Source organism: Dysidea avara, chromosome 5 (assembly GCF_963678975.1).
Source record: "Dysidea avara chromosome 5, odDysAvar1.4, whole genome shotgun sequence".
Classification (NCBI taxonomy): domain Eukaryota; kingdom Metazoa; phylum Porifera; class Demospongiae; order Dictyoceratida; family Dysideidae; genus Dysidea; species Dysidea avara.
This window is the reverse complement of record NC_089276.1, coordinates 19,658,411-19,678,646: the sequence shown is the minus strand read 5'-3', so window position 1 is coordinate 19,678,646 and position 20,236 is coordinate 19,658,411. Positions and strand designations below refer to the sequence as shown.

The following is a 20,236-nucleotide window of genomic DNA, read 5'->3' as shown; positions in this document are numbered from 1 at the left end:
TAGCAGTATAACTAAGAACCTGGCACAAGAACAGCGATTCTTAGATAAATACTGTACTATTAATGGTATCATGATAATATTGTTTCACCAGAATTTGTATAATATAAATAGCTATATGATATATCATTGTATAATATGGTTTTACTATAATACTGATTTACTCCCCACCCTACATATTATGCATAGTGCATCAATGCATGTAACAATCTCCACTATACATTTTGTACTACAAAAATAAAACAAGCCATCCTTGAATTTTACCATGAATGTACCACAACTAACAACATGTTGGTTGTCAAGGAGGCTCACTAAAATTAGAAGCTAATTCCATTTTCCTGTGTTTGATTTCTTCATAATTATTTTACTCTTTGAGTATATATTACAGTACTTCAAATCTCTAAAATGTGCTTATTGCTGGGTATCTTATAAAAAGCTAAGGTGTCTGTCAAAGAATTATAAGAGTATTTAGAGAAATGTCTGTTTTGCAAATACATACTGTATCTACTCTCACAGATCACTGTATATGAAACTTTCTTTGATACCATTGTCACTGCTTGAAGGTTCTTAGTTTACTAATTTGTTAAGCTGCTTTACTGTAGTTGTACCCAGTTATACTGATAGTAAAATTTCAGTAACTTTAAGTATATGGAACATACCTGTTTTACTAAGTTTTAAACCCTCAGTAAAACATCAGTGAATGAAGGTTTACTGAAAAACTACTAAAATAACAAACAATTAACTGTTCCATATACTGGGGATATACCACTCTAGTAAACCAAGAAACTTCAAGCAGTGTGTGTGCACATGCAACAGTTGAGGTAAATTTTCTAGAGCAGCCTTTAATGAAACAAAAATAAAAATGAGGGAAAATATGAAGTAAAATGCCTAAATCCTAATTAGCACACTCCAGCAACCAACTACAACTTTTTTTTGGGTAGGGCAATGATATCTGGTGTGAATATCTGCCTACAAAATTTCATAACTGTAAACAATTCTGTTTGTAAGTTGGAGCACATCCACATGCATACAAAGGCAGGGGCAGAGAACAGTACCCAAAAGTGGGGGGGAGTCATGTGGGGTGGCTGTAAGTTACAAAGTGTTTTAAAATCATTTACTGCATGTACCTTAGTAAGCACAGCTGCTGAAGCATACCAACATAAAAAGCTTGCCAATACTAGGGGGATCTGGGGGCATACCCCCCCCCCCCTCCCCCCACAGGAAATTTTGAGATTTGAATGCTTTGAGATTAAATCTAAGAGTATTTTCAGTGGTACAAGCACTATACTCCTATAATATTATAACAATGATCATCATTAAGATACTGCAGATACAGTAGTAAATGAAGGCATTTCAGACAGACTCAATAGACATGCTCTTGATTGCGTATCAATATACTGTGTTAATGGAGACAGATTGAATTAATGCAAAGCAGACCAACTCATTTGAACAGTAATTACTAATCGTAAGATATCAAGACACACGGTAGTGTGTCGTGCGGCCCAAGAAGCCGGCGCGTAACACCCGTGAGTATATTGACAGGAAGAAAGATCAAGACACACGGTAGTGTGTCGTGCGGCCCAAGAAGCCGGCGCGTAACACCCGTGAGTATATTGACAGGAAGAAAGAAAACGCAATTTTCGCACCTCCGTAGCTCTGTGCTTCCTTGATGAAACAAGACGATTTTTGCTGTGGACATGCCCCCCAACTGCAGCACTCTACATTCCAAATTTGAGCGAAATCGCTTCGCGCGTTCCCGAGATATGCGACTTCAAAAATTGGCTGAGTTTCTTCGTTTTTTTTTTCTTCTTCTTCTTCTTCTTCTTCTTCTTATTTTTCTTTTTCTTGTCGCACACTTACAAAAACTGCTATAAAACTCGAACGCGTTATCCGATTGCCTTGAAATTTGGCACACAGAAGGGGGGTATAAAGGCGCATCTCTGTACCAACTTTGGCTGGAATACCATAAACAGACAAAGAGTTATGAGCGATTATGCACGAAAAATAACACCAATATGTTGTCACGCCTACAGGGTAAACCGCGTATGGGAAGAAGCTGAAAATCGGTGGGTGAATAGGTTAACTATTGAACCTCAAACCTTTTGTGGTTTGAAAGAAATCGAGCTAAAAACCAGGAAGATACAGCGAAAAAATCAACAGTGTGTAACAATTACGCAATCGAGATTAGCTAATTTTTAATATTTTTATTTTATTATTATTATTATTATTATGCTTGCCACGCCTACCAGGTAAACCGCTTGGGGTAATGCTTTCAAAATCGCTGTACAGATGGAGTTATCATCTTAGAAAGGCTCTTCAATGGTGTAGAAGAATCAGACTTAAATCCACGGAGTTATAACACGAAATCCAACTTGGTGTAGCAAGTGCGAGATCGAGATACTCTAATAGAGCAGTCATCCTAATAGAGCAGTCACCCTGAACAGAATTAAAGAGATCAGTTAGAAATAAGTAACCTGTATAGAGATCAGCTACAAACAAATCACCCTGTAGAGAGTTCAGCTACAAACAATTCACCCTGTTAAAACATCAGTTAGAAGAAGATTTCTTGTAGAGAGTTCAAATACAAACAAATCACCCTGTTGAAAGATCAGCTAGAAGATGTCACCTTGTAGATAGTTCAGTTACAAAGAAACCACCATGTAGAGAATTCAGCTACAAACTAGTGACCCTGTAGATACATCAGCTAGAAGAAGTTACCTTGTAGAGAGTTCAGCTACAAAGAAACCATTCTGTAAAGAGCTCAGCTGCAAACAAATCACCTATACAGAATTCAGCTACAAACAAATCACCCTGTAGAGAGATCAGCTAGAAGAAGTTACCTTGTAGATAGTTCAGCTACAAACAAATCATCCTGTAGAGAGATCAGCTAGAAGAAGTTACCTTGTAGATAGTTCAGCTACAAACAATTCACCCTGTACAGAGCTCAGTTAAAAGAGGTTTCCTTGTAAAAAGTTCAGCTACAAACAAATCACCCTGTAGAGAGATAAGTAAGAAGAAGTTACCTTGTAGATCGTTCTGCTACAAACAATTCACCCTGTAAAGAGATCAGCTAGAAGAAGTTACCTTGTAGAGAGTTCAGCTACAAAGAAACCATCATGTAGAGAATTCAGCCGCAAACAAATCATGTATAGAGAGTTCAGCTACAAACAAATCTCCCTGTAGAGAGATCAGCTAGAAGAAGTTTCCTTGTAGAGAGTTCTGCTACAAACAAATCACCCTGTAGAAAGATCAGCTAGAAGAAATCACCTTGTAGAGAGTTCAGCTTCAAAGAAACAATCATGTGAGAGTTCAGGTACAAACAAATTGTCCTGTAGAGAGATCAGCTAGAAGAAGTTACCTTGTAGAGAGTTCAGCTACAAAGAAACCATCATGTAGATAGTTCAGGTACAAACAAATCACCCTGTAGAAAGATCAGCTATAGAAGAAATCACCTTGTAGAGAGTTCAGCTACAAAGAATCTATCGTGTAGAGAGTTTAACTACAAACAAATCACCCTGTAGAAAGATCAGCTATAGAAGAAATCACCTTGTAGAGAGTTCAGCTACAAAGAAACCATCATGTAGAGAGTTCAGCTACAAACAAATCGGCCTGTAGAGAGATCAGCTAGAAGAAATTACCTTGTAGAGAGTTCAGCTACAAAGAAACAATCATGTAGAGAGTTCAGCTGCAAACAAATCACCTGTAGAGAGTTCAGCTAGAAACAAGTCACCCTGTAGAGAGATCAGCTAGAAACAAGTCACCTTGTAGAGAGTTCAGCTAGAAGAAGTAACATTGTAGAGCTACAAAGAAGCTACCATGTAGAGTTCAGCTGCAAACAAATCACCCTGTAGAGAACTCAGCTACAAACAAATCGCCCTGTAGAAAGATTAGCTAGAAGAAGTTACTTTATAGGGAGTTCAGCTATGAACAGATCACCCTGTAGAGAGTTCAGCTACAAACAAATCACCCTGTAGAGAGTTAAGTTACAAAGAAACCACCATGTAGAGAGTTCAGCTGCAAAAAAAATCAATCACTCTGTAGAGAGTTCAGCTAGAAGAAGTCACCTTGTAGAGAGTTAAGCTGCAAATAAATCACCCTGTAGAGAATTCAGCTACAAACAAATCACCCTGTAGAAAGATCAGCTAGAAGAAGTTACCTTGTAGAGAGTTCAGCTACAAAGAAACCACCATGTAGAGAGTTCAGCTGCAAACAAATCACCTGTAGAGAATTCAGCTAGAAACAAGTCACCCTGTAGAGAGATCAGCTAGAAACAAGTCACCCTGTAGAGAGTTCAGCTAGAAGAAGTCACATTGTAGAGAGTTCAGCTACAAAGAAACTACCACGTAGAGAATCCAGCTGCAAACAAATCATCCTGTAGAGAGTTCAGCTAGAAGAAGTCACCTTTTAGAGAGTTCAGCTACAAAGCAACCACCATGTAAAGAGTTCAGCTGCAAAAAACTCAATCACCTTGTAGAAAGATCGGCTAGAAGAAGTTACCTTGTAGAGAGTTCAGCTACAAAGAAACCACCATGTAGAGAGTTCAGCTGCAAACAAATCACCTGTAGAGAGTTCAGCTAGAAACAAGTCACCCTGTAGAGAGTTCAGCTAGAAGAAGTCACATTGTAGAGAGTTCAGCTACAATGAAACTCCCATGTAGAGAGTTCAGCTGCAAACAAATCACCCTGTAGAGAACTCAGCTACAAACAAATATGCAGTGAAAAAGATCAGCTAGAAGAAGTTACCTTGTAGAGAGTTCAGCTACAACGAAACCACCATGTAGAGAGTTCAGCTACAAACAAATCACCTGTAGAGAGTTCAGCTAGAAACAAGTCACCCTGTAGAGAGATCAGCTAGAAACAAGTCACCTTGTAGAGAGTTCAGCTAGAAGAAGTCACATTGTAGAGAGTTCAGCTACAAAGAAACCACCATTTAGAGAGTTCAGCTGCAAACAAATCACCCAGTAGAAAGTTCAGCTATGAACAGATCACCCTGTTGAGAGTTCAGTTAGAAACAAGGAATCCTGTAGAGAAATCACCTAGAAGTATCACCTTGTAGAGTTCAGCTACAAACAAATCACCTGTAGAGAGTTCAGCTACAAACAAATCACCCTGTAGAGAGATCAGCTAGAAGAAGTTACCTTGTAGGGATTTCAGCTACAAACAAATCACCCTGTAGAGAGTTCAGCTACAAAGAAACTATTCTGTAAAGAGCTCAGCTGCAAACAAATCACTTGTACAGAATTCAGCTACAAACAAATCGCCCTGTAGAGAGATCAGCTAGAAGAAATTACCTTGTAGATAGTTCAGCTACAAACAAATCACCCTGTAGAAAGATCAGTTAGAAGAACTTACCTTGGAGAAAGTTCAGCTACAAAGAAACCATTTTGTAAAGAGCTCAGCTGCAAACAAATCACCTGTACAGAATTCAACTACGAACAAATCACCCTGTAGAGATCAGCTATAAGAAGTTACCTTGTAGATAGTTCAGCTACAAACAAATCTCCCTGTAGAGAGATCAGCTAGAAGAAATTACCTTGTAGAGAGTTCAGCTACAAAGAAACCACCATGTAGAGAGTTCAGTTGCAAAGAAATCACCCTGTAGAAAATTCTGCCAGAAACAAATTGCCCTGTAGAAAGATCAGTTAGAAGAAGTTACCTTTTAGAGAGTTCAGCTACAAAGAAACCATTCTGTAAAGAGCTCAGCTGCAAACAAATCACCTATACAAAATTCAGCTACAAACACATCACCTGTAGAGAGATCAGCTAGAAGAAGTTACCTTGTAGATCGTTCAGCTACAAACAATTCACCCTGTAGAGAGAGCAATTAGAAGAAGTCACCTTGTAGAGTGTTCAGTTACAAAGAAACCACCATGGAGATTTCTGTAATCAATATATGTGACCGGATTTGCGAAAAGGGGTCTTCCACACACATCCAATTCCGTAAATGTTGGAGACCATAACTCAGTGTTCAAGTAACATAATTATTAACCTGAACATTTCACCATGTATTCAGCTATAGTGGTGCTCACCACTGCCCAAATATCAAGGCAATAGCTCTTTCCAATCTGAAGTTATCAATTGTCAAAGTTGGCAAATTGGACCCCTTTTCGCAAATCCGGTCACATATGTATTATACAGTATATATAATTTGTACATTTACTGATAAAATATTTAAAGTACATCTACTTCATCTTTTCTTCTTCCTGTAGTAAAGAAAAAAACATAGGTTAAAAAAGTCCCAAAGCTGGCCATAGGCCGGCTTTGGGGTATACAAATACAAAAAGAAATGAAATCTAATCCAAAACAGCCAAGCTGTAAAAAAAGTGTGCGGCCCTCAGAAAGGCTATGGTGAAAAAAGATGTGAAATCCAAGGTGGCGGCCAAGAAATGGCTGTGATGGTAGGTTAGTGGTAAAAATTTTAATAACGACAATTCAGGTGAATTTTTGTGAAGCGGCACAAAAATTCACCTGAATTGTCATTATTAAAATTTTTACCACTAACCTACCATCACAGCCATTTCTTGGCCGCCACCTTGGATTTCACATCTTTTTTCACCATAGCCTTTCTGAGGGCCGCACACTTTTTTTACAGCTTGGCTGTTTTGGATTAGATTGTATTTATACTCAATTTTTTGTGAGTTTTACAATTATTAATATGCACTCTCAGAGAATGCATTCAAATTCAGTTAGTGTACAATCATTAGTAAATGGAAATTATTTTTACACAAAGTTATTGATATAGGAAAGAAACTATGATTCCACTGAATGTTCTATTAGAGTAGTTAGGTGACTGCTCTATTAGAGTATCTTGATCTCGTGCACTCCCAGCACTGATTCATGCAGTATTCCATGCTTGCATAACCTAGCTTTAGCACAAATTCTAGTAAATCAAGGCAGAGTAAGTTGGCTAATGACTACAACAGTTGTTTTACTTTGGCAACTGAGCATTGGAAAAAGTGAGGGGGGCACTGCCCCTCCACTTATAAAAGTGAGGGGGCAGTTGACCCCTTTGCCCCCCCTATTTCTCTGCCCCTGTACAAAGGTAATACTCTATGTGTGTATATACTGTACAAGTACACGAAAAAAAATTGGAATTTTCAACTAGAGTAGGGACCATAGCACATCGATAAAAAGTACTGAAACAAGTTGGAGTAGTCCATGATATTAAATCACTGTAAAACAATAAGAAGTGATATATCCCTACTGTATCTTGAGCACAGTAGGGATATAACACTTCTTATTGTTTTACAGTGATTTAATATCATCATGGACTACTCCAACTTGTTTCAGTACTTTTTATCGATGTGCTATGGTCCCTACTCTAGTTCAAAATTCCAAATTTTTTCGTGTACTTGTTTGTTAACTTTTTTTGTAAATAATTTTATTATGACTGGTGAACCCACGCATACCGCATCTGAAAACGCACCGCGCGCCCCAGGATATCAATAATATCGTGTGAAAAGTGAAGTATCCATTATGCTTTGTTGTCAGCTATGTTCAACCCGTTACACAGCATTTCGAATCAAGAACTGTTCGAAAAGCACCTCCACAATCCACGCATACCAAAAGAAAGAAACCATGCCACGCGTCCCAATCATATTAATTATCGTCTGAAAAGTGAAGTATCCACTACTCTTCGCTGTTAGCTATGTTCAACCAGTTACACAGCAGTACGAATCAAGAACTGTTTGAAAAACACCTCTGCATATCAAAATAGCCACGATGAAAAATACGGATGATTTCCGTTTCGAAAGGAAGCCATCACATGCTCGCGCCAAATCGACACCTTTCCCTGTCAGCAAAGATGAATGGGACACAGAGGAGGACACTGGTAAGTCCATGAAGAATGCATTGTGCGTACTGCGGTATGCCAAAAGGCACCTGTCGGGCTGAAGCGACGTCGAACAGTGAAAAAATCAAGTCCGTAGCCTTAGCTAGGGTCCGCAACGCGAAAAATCGATATCCTCCAATCAACTACCTAACTATTGTCATGTGTTAGGCTAAGTGTAACTTGAATAACACCAGCGTGGCAGCCAAGTTTGTCATTTTCTTCTGGTAGAAAACGATACAAATGTCTTAAAATCACGTGATTTTTCGTTGCAGCAGTTCGTAGGGTTCTTCGTATGCCACGATATTCACTCTCAACATTGTTCAAGTAGTCTATCATCAACTCAAAGTATTGGTGGTTTGATTTTATTGGTCAGTTTCTGGTGGCAGCACGATCTGTGCAGCTTTTTGGCGACAGACAAAATGTTTCTTGCTCTGGAGCACAGGACAAGCAGAGCAGCAACTGCGCCGTGGGTCAGCAATGACCAGTACTAGGTAAAGTACCTGCATGCGGAGTATGGTTATAATTGAAGCTTGTTAGCCATCTGGCTGAGCCATCTATATGCTGAAATTCGGCCAAAATGGTGCGATTTTTGCAAACAAATACCAGAATGGTTGATACATCAGTGAGACAGTCTCCAACAGCAAGGATACGAAGCTTATAAACACCTAACAATACGACTATCTCGCCCAGTAAACGCATAGAGCAATCTAATGCATGAAAAGTAGGCACTCACGTGATCAAAATTCAAATCACGGAAATACCCATGAAATCACTTTCATTTCTGAATAGGAACCATGCAGTGTGCTCCTTTTGTAAATATTTGTGTTAATTGTTCACTCAGGCGTAGTCTGGGCCAGTGCAGGTGTGTTTTATGCTGCGATGGCATCATAGGGAGAGTCTCAGACTACTGGGCTAATTGAGATGTTGAACCTAATGCACACAAACTGATTGTCACTTGATTCAAAGTGATTTTAATGTCATTGGAATAGATTATGGTTGTATTTTCCGAGATTTGAATATCGATCACGTGAGTGCCTATTTCATGCATTGGATTGCTCTATGCGTTTAATGGGCGAGATAGCCGTATTGTTAGGTGTTTATAAGCTTCGTATCCTTGCTGTTGGAGACTGTCTCACTGATATATCAACCATTCTTGTATTTTTTTTGCAAAAATCGTGTCATTTTGGCCGAATTTCAGCATATAGATGGCTCAGCCAGATGGCTAACAAGCTTCAATTATAACCATACTCCGCATGCAGGTACTTTACCTAGTACTGGTCATTGCTGACCCACGGCGCAGTTGCAGCTCTGCTTGTCCTGTGCTCCAGAGCAAGAAACATTTTGTCTGTCGCCAAAAAGCTGCACTGATCGTGCTGCCACCAGAAACTGACCAATAAAATCAAACCACCAATACTTTGAGTTGATGATAGACTACTTGAACAATGTTGAGAGTGAATATTGTGGCATACGAAGAACCCTACGAACTGCTGCAACGAAAAATCACGTGATTTCAAGACATTTGTATCGTTTTCTACCAGAAGAAAGTGACAAACTTGGCTGCCACGCTGGTGTTATTCAAGTTACACTTAGCCTAACACATGACAATAGTTAGGTAGTTGATTGGAGGATATCGATTTTTCGCATTGCGGACCCTACCTTAGCCGTTATAGAGTTACGCTCGTCTGAAGGCATCAGTCAGGCACTCAGTCAGTCAGTACATAGGTCAGTAGAAAATTCTGTTGAATAAATTTAAAAAAAAAATCCTTAGCAACTTGTTGAAAGCATTTCGGGTCAATCTGAAAGCTTGTTTGGGCTAGGCCTGAGCCTATTATGCTTTTGAAATTGCCTATTATGCTTTTGAGCATTGCTCCAGAATTTCCCCTATTATGCTCCAATTATGCCCAGTTGTGTTCCATTATGCTCCAAATATGCTCATATAAAATTGTGTCTTGACTGCTCTATTAGAGTACCAAATGCATCTGTGAACGTTCTATTAGAATATTTCACTATGCGGTGACTGTTCTATTAGAGTATATCGATCTTTAACTAATCTTTTTTTCACAACGTAGCTGTAAATCTGATTTTTACCGTGTTTGCACACTATCCCATTCTGCATCATGCAAAATAGGCAGAGTTTCAGCTTCTCTGATAACCAATGCACAAAATTTTGCCTATTATGCTGGCATTATGCTGATGCTTTTGGTTACCTATTATGCCCCAAATTATGCTGGCATAATCGGCGCAGGCCTAGTTTGGGCTTAGTTTTACCTCACCAATACTGCCTCATCGTCGTAAGGGAAAATTGAGGCTGATTTTTGCATGGGTGATATTATTTCGTGGGCCACGCCTACTCCTTTGTGGTCCCTACTATACAGTTACTATCGTACTGTATGATATCACATACAATATTGTAGGACCATATGTACAGTAGATAGGCAAGAGACAAATACTAGTGTAAAAATAATTTTAAAATTTAAAACAAGGGAATAGAGATTGCTGAAAAAAAGTAAAGAAACAGAGTCAAACAGGTCAACATGTTAAACACAGAGAGATCTCTATTTGGACTCAATGAAAATGGTAGAAACTAAGGTAAAAAACAGTAGTTTCTCCATAAATTAGGGGCAGATAAGTAACGAGAATTCCTCTGTATAAAATGTTTATTTGAGCCCAAATAGAGATCTCTTGTTTAACATGCTGGCTTGTTTAATTCTTGTTTCTTAACTTTTTTTTCAGCAATCTCTATTCCCATGTTTTAGCTTTTAAAATTATTTTTACACTAGTTTGTTTACTTTTACAAATCCATTTATGGATAGCTAACATGATAATAATAGGTGCTGGTGGTGCTTGATATTACACAGTAGCTACTAAACATGTATATCAAAGTCAGTCACATACAGTAGCTGTTAAGTAGTCAGTTTTCCAGTGGATTGTTTCCTTACTATTGAATGTACTTTGTACTATACAGCTTTGACATGTCCAACTATAGACAGTGTATAGCATGCTATGGTCAACAATAGTATGGCTTCAGATTTATCAAAGACATGCACACTTGTGATCACAGTAAGTCAAGTACACACTGGTACACAACAACATTATGAACTTAATATACTGTGGTTAAATATGTGACTCAGTCTGGGAAAACCGGGCTTATCGCCTATTTAAAAGTATTGAGAAACATCGGTTTAAAGTATTTAGTGTGTTGTAGCTCGCCAATGGTTGAAGCTATGTGTACCAAATTTTCACATGTTTTACACCAATTCATTACCTTCCACAGCATCCACTGTGCAAGTAGCCAACTACTAAGTTTTCTGCTATTTTAGATTATTTTTAAACCAAGGTTGACTGTATCAGGCGAGCGGCAAAATGGGTGGGAGGCAGGCAAGATGGTGTTCAAACATTTAAAAGGAAGGCATGGGGATGCATTAGGCAAAGTTTTGGGTCATGGAGGTCTCAAAATTGGCTAAAATGAAAGGAAATTCACAGCAGAGGTACTTATTCAACACCACAGAGCTGTACAGCCACATACAGTCATCCCCAGGCTGACCAGAGCTCCATTAAAGCCCCACACCACACATACAGATGATAGATCGCCACTGGGCTTGGGAAAAGCAGCCAGCAAAACCAGACCACTCAAGTCTAGCTGATATTGATTGTGGAATTAGATAGTTTATTCATGTAGCTTTGTGTCCTGGGTGAAAAATCGAATCTGCTGACATGGGCAATAAGACTAGTTTTCTCAGACTGGGTCACATATAGGTAATGATACAGGGTTTCCAAATGAACATGTAAACATGTCACTTGGATACTGATTAACACAATTAACATGTTGGTTACCCTTGCAGCGAATAACAGAACCTACAAGAAGCAAATTTGCTTGAGAATGGGTGTTATCATTGTAATATGCATTTTAAAATAGGTCATGGACTTGAAGAAAGACACAAGAAGGAAAGTTATGTAGTTTTTATCCCCAAAAAGTACTCACATTTTGCTCTAGCCCTGTGGGAAAAAATAATAAGTAGAAGATGAACAAAATGGCATATTTCAGTCATTAAAAAAAAAACTTCTTTTGATTCCTTTTGACTTCATATTTTCCAGTGGGCCTGTACTTCTTCCAAATTAAACTCTAGGACTTCTTTTGCAGTTGAGGAAGCTTCCTAAGGTGGTGTTTAGGTGTGTGCTCTATTAGGATTTTGGCAAAAAAGAAACATGGACAATTTTTATTATGAATCACTACCGTGATATGTAGCACAAGACAATACACTATTTTATTTTGAGACCACTGTTTGAATGCTATAACATTTATCGTACAGTCAATCCTTTAACTGTTATATTACAATTTCTGGTAAACAGCATGTATAAAAACATTCGAAACTTGGTGGAGCAATCTTGAAATCCATTATCTACTATAGAATATAGATTTTACATTGTAACCATCAAAGGGCAACCACGTTTTTGCCCATTTAGTACCTTACCACTAACTGAATGTTCTATATTGCCCAGTTTTCCTCATGTGCCATTTTATACAGTAGCCACCATATAATATAGAACACATAAACCATTCTGTATAGCAGCCATAGCAAGTTTATGTAAAAAAACTTTATGCCATACAGCAAATAAAATAGCAAGCCATGCAACATGTTTAGTTGTAACTCACTTAAATCTGTGATGTTCAAATTATTTTCGTTACTTGCTACAGCACTAGTAACTTTAGCATCATTCATATCCAAAACTGAGTAAGTAACTTGGTATCCTGTGATGATCCCATTTGATTGTGATGGTGGAGTCCATTGTACATTAACAGAATTGCTGGATAAGCTAATGACAGTGGTAATTTGAACTACACCAGAAGCTACAAGTAGATTGTTGACATGTTATTATGGAAAGTATGCATGTAAACATTACCTGCTTGTTGTGTTCTTCCAGTAAGCTCATTGCTAGGACTACTTGTTCCTCCCCCATTGGTAGCAGTGATAGTTACTGTGACTAGCTCATAAGGGGCCAATCCACCAATTATATAAAACTGTGTCTGTTAAAATATGAAACTTATCTACTTGTGAGCAATGATGAGCACATGCCACTTACTGCTTGTTTATTGAAAGGAACATTAATTGTTTTAAGACCATTTTCGTTAGTGTATGTGATAGAATATATTAATAATATTCCATTAGCTTCACTAGGAGTACTCCAATCGACACGCAATGACATGGAATTAATGGCAGTAACTGTATTTATAATCGGAGGTGTTGGCGCTACAATGCATTAAATGAAAAAAAGCATTTAATTGATAATAACTACAGTATATACAGACGTTTAATAAGGTAATAATTATTATCTCTAGAATCTATTGAGGCATGCTTTAATGATAACACACAGTCATGCACCCATGAAGTATGTTCATACATGTATTACCAACATATTCCACAAAAGCTGAACATGTACCTTTTTCTGCTGTCCTCACTATAATAGGATCAGTCATTGGCCCACTGGACACAGTAACAGCATGTAGTGTACAGTTGTAATTGGAGAATGGGTTTAGACCAACAACAGTTGCCCTTGTAGTATCACCAGTCACATTAATCTTTAGTGTGAAATACATGTATTCAACAAGTACACAAATACACACATACACCTATCTCTTAAAAATTCATTACTCCAAGGTCATAATTACGTAGCTACACATTCTTAAGGGATGGAACTTTTAAAAAACTTAAATATATAGCAAGACTTGTATCTAACACTTTTAAGTGAGTCCCAGAAAACTCAGAGTTGCACATACACAACACAATGTGCACACGTACTGTATGTATGTATGTATGTATGTACTTCATACAAAATATATAATTATGTGTATTATCTGTGCATATCAAGTTAAACAACACTTTTCTTGGTACTACACATACATGAACAAGTCATGCTCACCGATTGTTTTCCAGAGCATGCTATCACATACCACCTAATAATTCCATTAGCATGTGAAATCAGCGGATCCCATTGGAATAAAACACTGTTTGAAGTTGTGTTAGCAACTCTGAAGTTGCTAGGATGTACACTAGGAGCTAAAGAGATTGAGTTTCATTATGCATGGCTATATGCTTACATGTATACATACCTGTTTCACCAGTTACAAATGTCATAATTGAAGTGTTGGTATTTCCAATTGAGTTTTTAGCACATACGATGTAATAATATTGTGTAAATGGTAATAGATCAGTAATGTTAACAGAAAAGATTTCATTTGTAGTGAGTCCATTTTTATTTCCAATCACTACATCACTATTCTCTTGTACTTCATTGTCTGTACCATACCAAACTGTGTATGTTTCATTATCAAATACAATGAGTTTCACCACCCACGAAATATAGGCAGAATGTGATGTTGTAGAAGCAGCACTGATTACAGGCTGCACTGGTGGTATGGCATCTACATGAATATTATTAGTATAAGTCATAATTATAAATTTATCAATGCATAAAGTTTACATGCACACACCTCGAAGTATAATTCTTGAGCCATTTGTAGTTTTAATGAAATGATCCTCTCCTGCTATAGTGAGAGTAACAAGACAAGTATACTCCCCATTATGTAGTATAGCACTGGTATCTGCTGCATTTATCTCATAAAATGATGATATTGCATTATCAGTTACCTATGACAACATATTTAGTGAACATGCAGTACTACACAATTAAACTTAAAGTAACATATAAACAAATCAGATTTTTCCAGTTCATACCACTATTCTTTGATCAACTGATTGTAAAGAAGATCCATCCTTCATCCAAACAAATTTATAAGAATCTTCTATAACATTCTCTGATACAAAAGCAGTACATCGAAGTTCTATACTATCCTCTCTTGCATTGCCAATAAGTACTGGTGGTAAAAGGCTAACGGTTAAGTTTGGTGCTAGATGAAAGAAAAAACAACCAAAAATGTATAGTACCTACTATACAGTCTGATAGCACTGTATACATCTTAAATCAGATGGCAATATTACTCAAGTCCAAAAGTGTTGCTCAGAGCTACCAAAAATACTTTCAAATAGTTTCTATGGAGATTTAGATATTATATTTATTGAATTTTGACTAACTGAATCTTCAGCCAAGTATAACTTGACTACAGGTAACTCTATTGGCTTACTTTCTTTACTGTTTAACATCTCTTAGGCTTGGGGTGTGCTTTCTACCTACCATGGCAACTACGTATATACAGTGCATGCATCATGGCTTAACTTTGACCCCATTTTAGTCCAAGTCATAGTATAACAACAAGTCATGTGACTGAAGTATGAATTGAACATGCACTAGTATAGCTGTGGGTGCAAACTACCTTTCTTGCTTCATTACCTCTTTATATCTACTGTATGATTCCTACTCAGGTTTATAAAACTCTTTATTATATTGTACAGTTACACAATAGGCATGAGTGCTTTGCTTGACATATGTAACTGGATTTTGGAAAATCATCTGTATGGGCGTATTGTTGATTCACAGAAAAATATATTGTAATAATTTAAAGCATTGATACTCACCAACCGCATATGGAATTTCACCAAATATGGAGCAATTCATAAACTTTAAGAGCATCTGGTGGCCAAGGTAACTCTTGTAGAGTTTCCCGCCAATTTTAGATAGGTTTATTCACCAGTGTTGCTGTATCACAATTCCTCAGAATGGATGAGGATGGCAATTGACAGGCCACAAAATGGACGTGGATGGCACCAGACCACAAAACAGCCAGTTAGAGGCTGAAATCTCACAAAACCAGATATACATCACATATTCAGTTCCCTGCTAGTCTGTCCAGAGTGTTTGAACCCTATACAGAATTTCCCTGGTGTTCAAAGACCTGTACAGACATCTGGTGTGGTTATACAGGCCGCCAGAAACAGTCTGTCAAAAGCAGATCTGACAAGTTGAAGGGGAGTTTGATGTGCAAATATTTAGCCTGAGGTCAGTTTTGGCCCTTGCAGGATGATTTTGTTAAATCCAGTTGCATATACTGTTGTTCCTATTTCATAGGCATTTACAACATTCCCTATTCATTAAAAATTTTAACCTACCTCTTAATAACATGCTAGTGTGGCATACTGGCTTCTTGGACCACATGTTGCACTACCATGTGCCTTGGTATAACACATGTTGGTATGTATGTATGTATGTATGTACGTACATATGTATGTATGTACGTACGTACATATGTATGTATGTACGTACGTATGTACGTACGTATGTACGTACGTATGTAAGTATGTATGTATGTATGTATGTATGTATGTATGTATGTATGTATGTATGTATGTATGTATGTGCGTACGTACGTATGTATGTATGTATGTATGTGTGTGAATGTATGTATGTATGTATGTATGTATGTATGTATGTATGTATGTATGTATGTATGTATGTATGTGTGTATGTATGTATGTATGTATGTATGTATGTATGTATGTACAGTATGTACAGTATGTATGTATGTATGTATGTATGTATGTATGTATGTATGTATGTATGTATGTATGTATGTATGTATGTATGTATGTGTGTGAATGTATGTATGTATGTATGTATGTATGTATGTATGTATGTATGTATGTATGTATGTATGTATGTATGTATGTATGTATGTATGTGTGTGTGTGCATGTATGTACATACCATGCACTTGTACCACTGAATAGCTGATGACATTAGCTTCATTGAAATCGGTCACAGTCATGGAACAGTTGTACTGCCCACCATCTCTACTAAGTAGTGGTGAGAATGTGATTGATTTAGTGTACTGCAATCCATTACTAGTCTGATCAGATATTACAACTCTTGGAGAATCAAGTTGTAGACCAACTCGACTCCACTTTAATGTTACCAGAGATGGTGATACTGCTTTTGCTACTGTAGCTATGCAAGTGAGACCTTGTATTAATCCACTAACAAGTCTTGGTGTTGATTGTGATAAAACAACAGACCCTTTAGGAACTAAAAAGGATCATTACAGTACATTGTACTGCACTTACTACATATATCTACAGTACCGCTCAAATACAATGTCATCTCACATGAGTGCAAACATTAAATACTTGCTAATTAAAGGGCATTGTACGCAAGACAACATTGCATTTGAGCAGTACTATAGATGCATTGCATGAAATTTAATACTTTATTTGTAACTTACCAGATACATTTAACACGACAGCATCAATAGCTGCTATTGCAGGGTTTCTGTTGATCACTGCAGTACACTGATAGTCTCTGTTTTGATCAGATGTGCTAAGTTGTGAGATGATGTAAGTATTGGTGTATACAGATGAGTCATTTGTCATATATTCAACATCAATTCCTCTGGCTATTGAGGGAACTAAGCCACTGCTACTCCAAAGTATGTCCACTCTACTAGTTATTCCTCTTACGGTAAAGACATCACATTGGAGCATTAGTGATTGGCCTACTATCTGGTGTTCAGGAGCATATGCAATCACAACAGGAGAAGGAACTGTGAAAAATACATTATAGTTGTATCAACAACATTATTATCATTGTTATTACACAATGAGACAAAGCAAATTGTGGTGTGCATTAATAATAATAATACACATATTACTAGGCAGTATGATAGCCGTGCTTTGCATCAAAAGATTCTCGGCTGATATTATCACACACAGTTTTCTTATTTTAGGGTGGCCTTGTGAAGTTAATGTCCCATTCTTGGCTTTCAAAGAATAACTACAGGTACTGTACGTATAGTGTTAATCACACATAACACAGTTATATCCATTGATAAACTAATGTAGTGACAAAAACATAGTAACAAAAGCCTAATGTTCTTTACACAAAGCAGGGTACTCAAAATAACCAGAGTTAACATGTCTGAATTATCATGCACAGCAATGACCAAATTTAGGGAATTTCTCTATATAATTGAAATGCAAGAGTATAGCACATTAGTCCTTTAACAGAAAGAGACAGCAATATCCATACACACTTGCACTCATATGTTCATTGAAAAATCATCTGAAATGGTAGGCACTTCAATTATTATAACAAGCACAATTTTCTGATTGCTTATTGCCCATAACACTAAAATGTACCATGTACAATGTACGCATATACACACCTGTAAGATTTGTTATTTCTATTGAGCTTGACAGTGTAGTGTTCAATATTGTTACATGACAAGATAGTGTGCCCTCATCATCTTCCATAATATATGCCAACTGAAGGGTACTTGTATAGTTGTTACCAGTAACAGTGTTTGGACTGATGGTCACTCTACTGTCATTTGATATTATTCTTCCATGAGATCCTGTCCATGTAATTATCACTGATCCAGAATTTATTCTCATGGCTGCAATGACCACGCATTGAATAGTTTGAGAACTACCCACAATTACTCCTTGATTGAGGTTTGGTGGTAAAATGGCTACCATTGGCCTTGAAACTATAGAGAGAAGACATAATAGTACTGTAACTACAGTATCCCTTAGGAACTTGCTAGAAAACTTGGAATCAGAAATGTAAAAAAACTGAAGTTATGACCAAGTGGTGACTTGATCCACAGACAGTTAGCAATTTATGCAAGTGCCTGAGGAGCCACATAGTTTGGGATCCAGGATTTCCTCTGCATTTAACATTTTTTCTTAAGGGTTGATATAAAAATGTAAAGTGGATTCTCAGTTATTTTAATACCTTTGACGCAGAGCTACCCAAAGTACTTAGATAAGTGAATTTGTTTGAATAACTGAAGCCCACTGATTTATGTATACAGCTATGTTAATAGAATCTAATCAAAAACAGCCAAGCTGTAAAAAAAGGTGCGGCACCCAAAAAGGCCATGGTGAAAAAAGATGTGAAATCCAAGGTGGCGGCCAAGAAATGGCTGTGATGGTAGGTTAATGGTTACATTTTAATAATAACAATTCAGGTGAATTTGGTGCCAAGACCAAGCGGCACAAAATTCACCTGAATTGTCGTTATTAAAATGTAACCATTAACCTACCATCATAGCCATTTCTTGGCCGCCACCTTGGATTTCACATCTTTTTTCACCATGGCCTTTTTGGGGGCCGCACCTTTTTTTACAGCTTGGCTGTTTTTGATTAGATATCACTTCTTTTTGTATTTGTATACTGCAAAGCCGGCCTATGGCTGGCTTTGGGGCTTTTTTTAACCCATGTGTTTTTTTCTTTACTACAGGAAGAAGGAAAGAACTTAAGAAGAATTTTAGTACTTCAATTATTTTTGATTTTATTAGTAATTATACAAATTATATACATATATTTATTACATGCCCATTATTCCCCACAGGATATTTTTTTGCAGCTGATCTCTCTACTGGGTGACTTGAAATGTAGCTGAACTATATACAGGATGGTTTCTTTGTAGCTGAACTCTCTACAAGGTAACCTCTTCTAGCTGGTCTCTCTACAGGGTATTTTGTTTCTAGCTGAACTCTCTACAGGTGATTTGTTTGCAGCTAAACTCTCTACATGGTGGTGTCTTTGTAGCCGAACTCTCTACATGATGGTTTCTTTGTAGCTGAACTCTCTATAAGGTGACTTCGTCTAGCTGAACTCTCTACAGGGTGATTTTTTGTAGCTGAACTCTCTGCAGGGTGATTTGTTTGCAGCTGAACTCTCTACATGATGGTTTCTTTGTAGCTGAACTCTCTACAAGGTGACTTCATCCAGCTGATCTCTCTACGGGGTGATTTGTTTCTAGCTGAACTCTCTACAGGTGATTTGTTTGCAGCTAAACTCTCTACATGGTGGTTTCTTTGTAGCTGAACTCCCTACATGATGGTTTCTTTGTAGCTGAACTCTCTACAAGGTAACTTCTTCTCTACAGGGTGATTTGTTGTAGTTGAATTCTCTACAAGGTGGTTTGTATGAGGCTGAACTCTCTACATGGCGGTTTCTTTGTAGCTGAACTCTCTACAGAGTGATTTGTTTGCAGCTGAACTCTCTACATGATGGTTTCTTTGTAACTGAACACTCTACAAGGTGACTTCTTCTAGCTGATCTTTCTACAGGGTGAATTGTTGTAGCTGAACTATCTACAAGGTAACTTCTTCTAGCTGATCTCTATACAGGGTAATTTGTTTGTAGTTGAATTCTGTACAGGTGGTTTCTTTGTAGCTGAACTCTGTACATGATGGTTTCTTTGTAGCTGAACTCTTTACAAGGTGACTTCTTCTAGCTGAACTCTCTATGGGGTAATTTCTTTGTAGCTGAACTCTCTATATGATGGTTTCTTTGTAACTGAACTCTCTACAAGGTAACTTCTTCTAGCTGATCTTTCTACTGGGTGATTTGTTTGCAGCTGAACTCTCTACATGGTGGTTTCTTTGTTGCTGAACTCTCTACAAGGTGAATTCTTCTACCTGATCTCTCTACAGGGTGATTTGTTTGTAACTG

At 37.5% G+C, this 20,236-nt stretch overlaps 1 protein-coding gene across 1 annotated transcript in view; it reads right to left on the bottom strand.

Annotated features, from left to right (window-relative positions):
- The window catches only part of LOC136255675 (uncharacterized), a 59,748-nt gene that overhangs the window by 2,307 nt on the left and 37,205 nt on the right, over nucleotides 1–20,236 (bottom strand). Inside the window, exons 14-24 of the mRNA XM_066048485.1 lie at nucleotides 17,938–18,261; nucleotides 16,999–17,316; nucleotides 16,485–16,802; nucleotides 14,562–14,734; nucleotides 14,318–14,474; nucleotides 13,937–14,248; nucleotides 13,747–13,883; nucleotides 13,267–13,405; nucleotides 12,910–13,076; nucleotides 12,730–12,853; nucleotides 12,482–12,676 (exon numbers count right to left, since the gene is read on the bottom strand). Of these exons, the coding sequence (XP_065904557.1) occupies nucleotides 12,482–12,676; nucleotides 12,730–12,853; nucleotides 12,910–13,076; nucleotides 13,267–13,405; nucleotides 13,747–13,883; nucleotides 13,937–14,248; nucleotides 14,318–14,474; nucleotides 14,562–14,734; nucleotides 16,485–16,802; nucleotides 16,999–17,316; nucleotides 17,938–18,261 (2,364 nt within the window). The remainder of the gene's footprint in view (nucleotides 1–12,481; nucleotides 12,677–12,729; nucleotides 12,854–12,909; nucleotides 13,077–13,266; nucleotides 13,406–13,746; nucleotides 13,884–13,936; nucleotides 14,249–14,317; nucleotides 14,475–14,561; nucleotides 14,735–16,484; nucleotides 16,803–16,998; nucleotides 17,317–17,937; nucleotides 18,262–20,236) is intronic.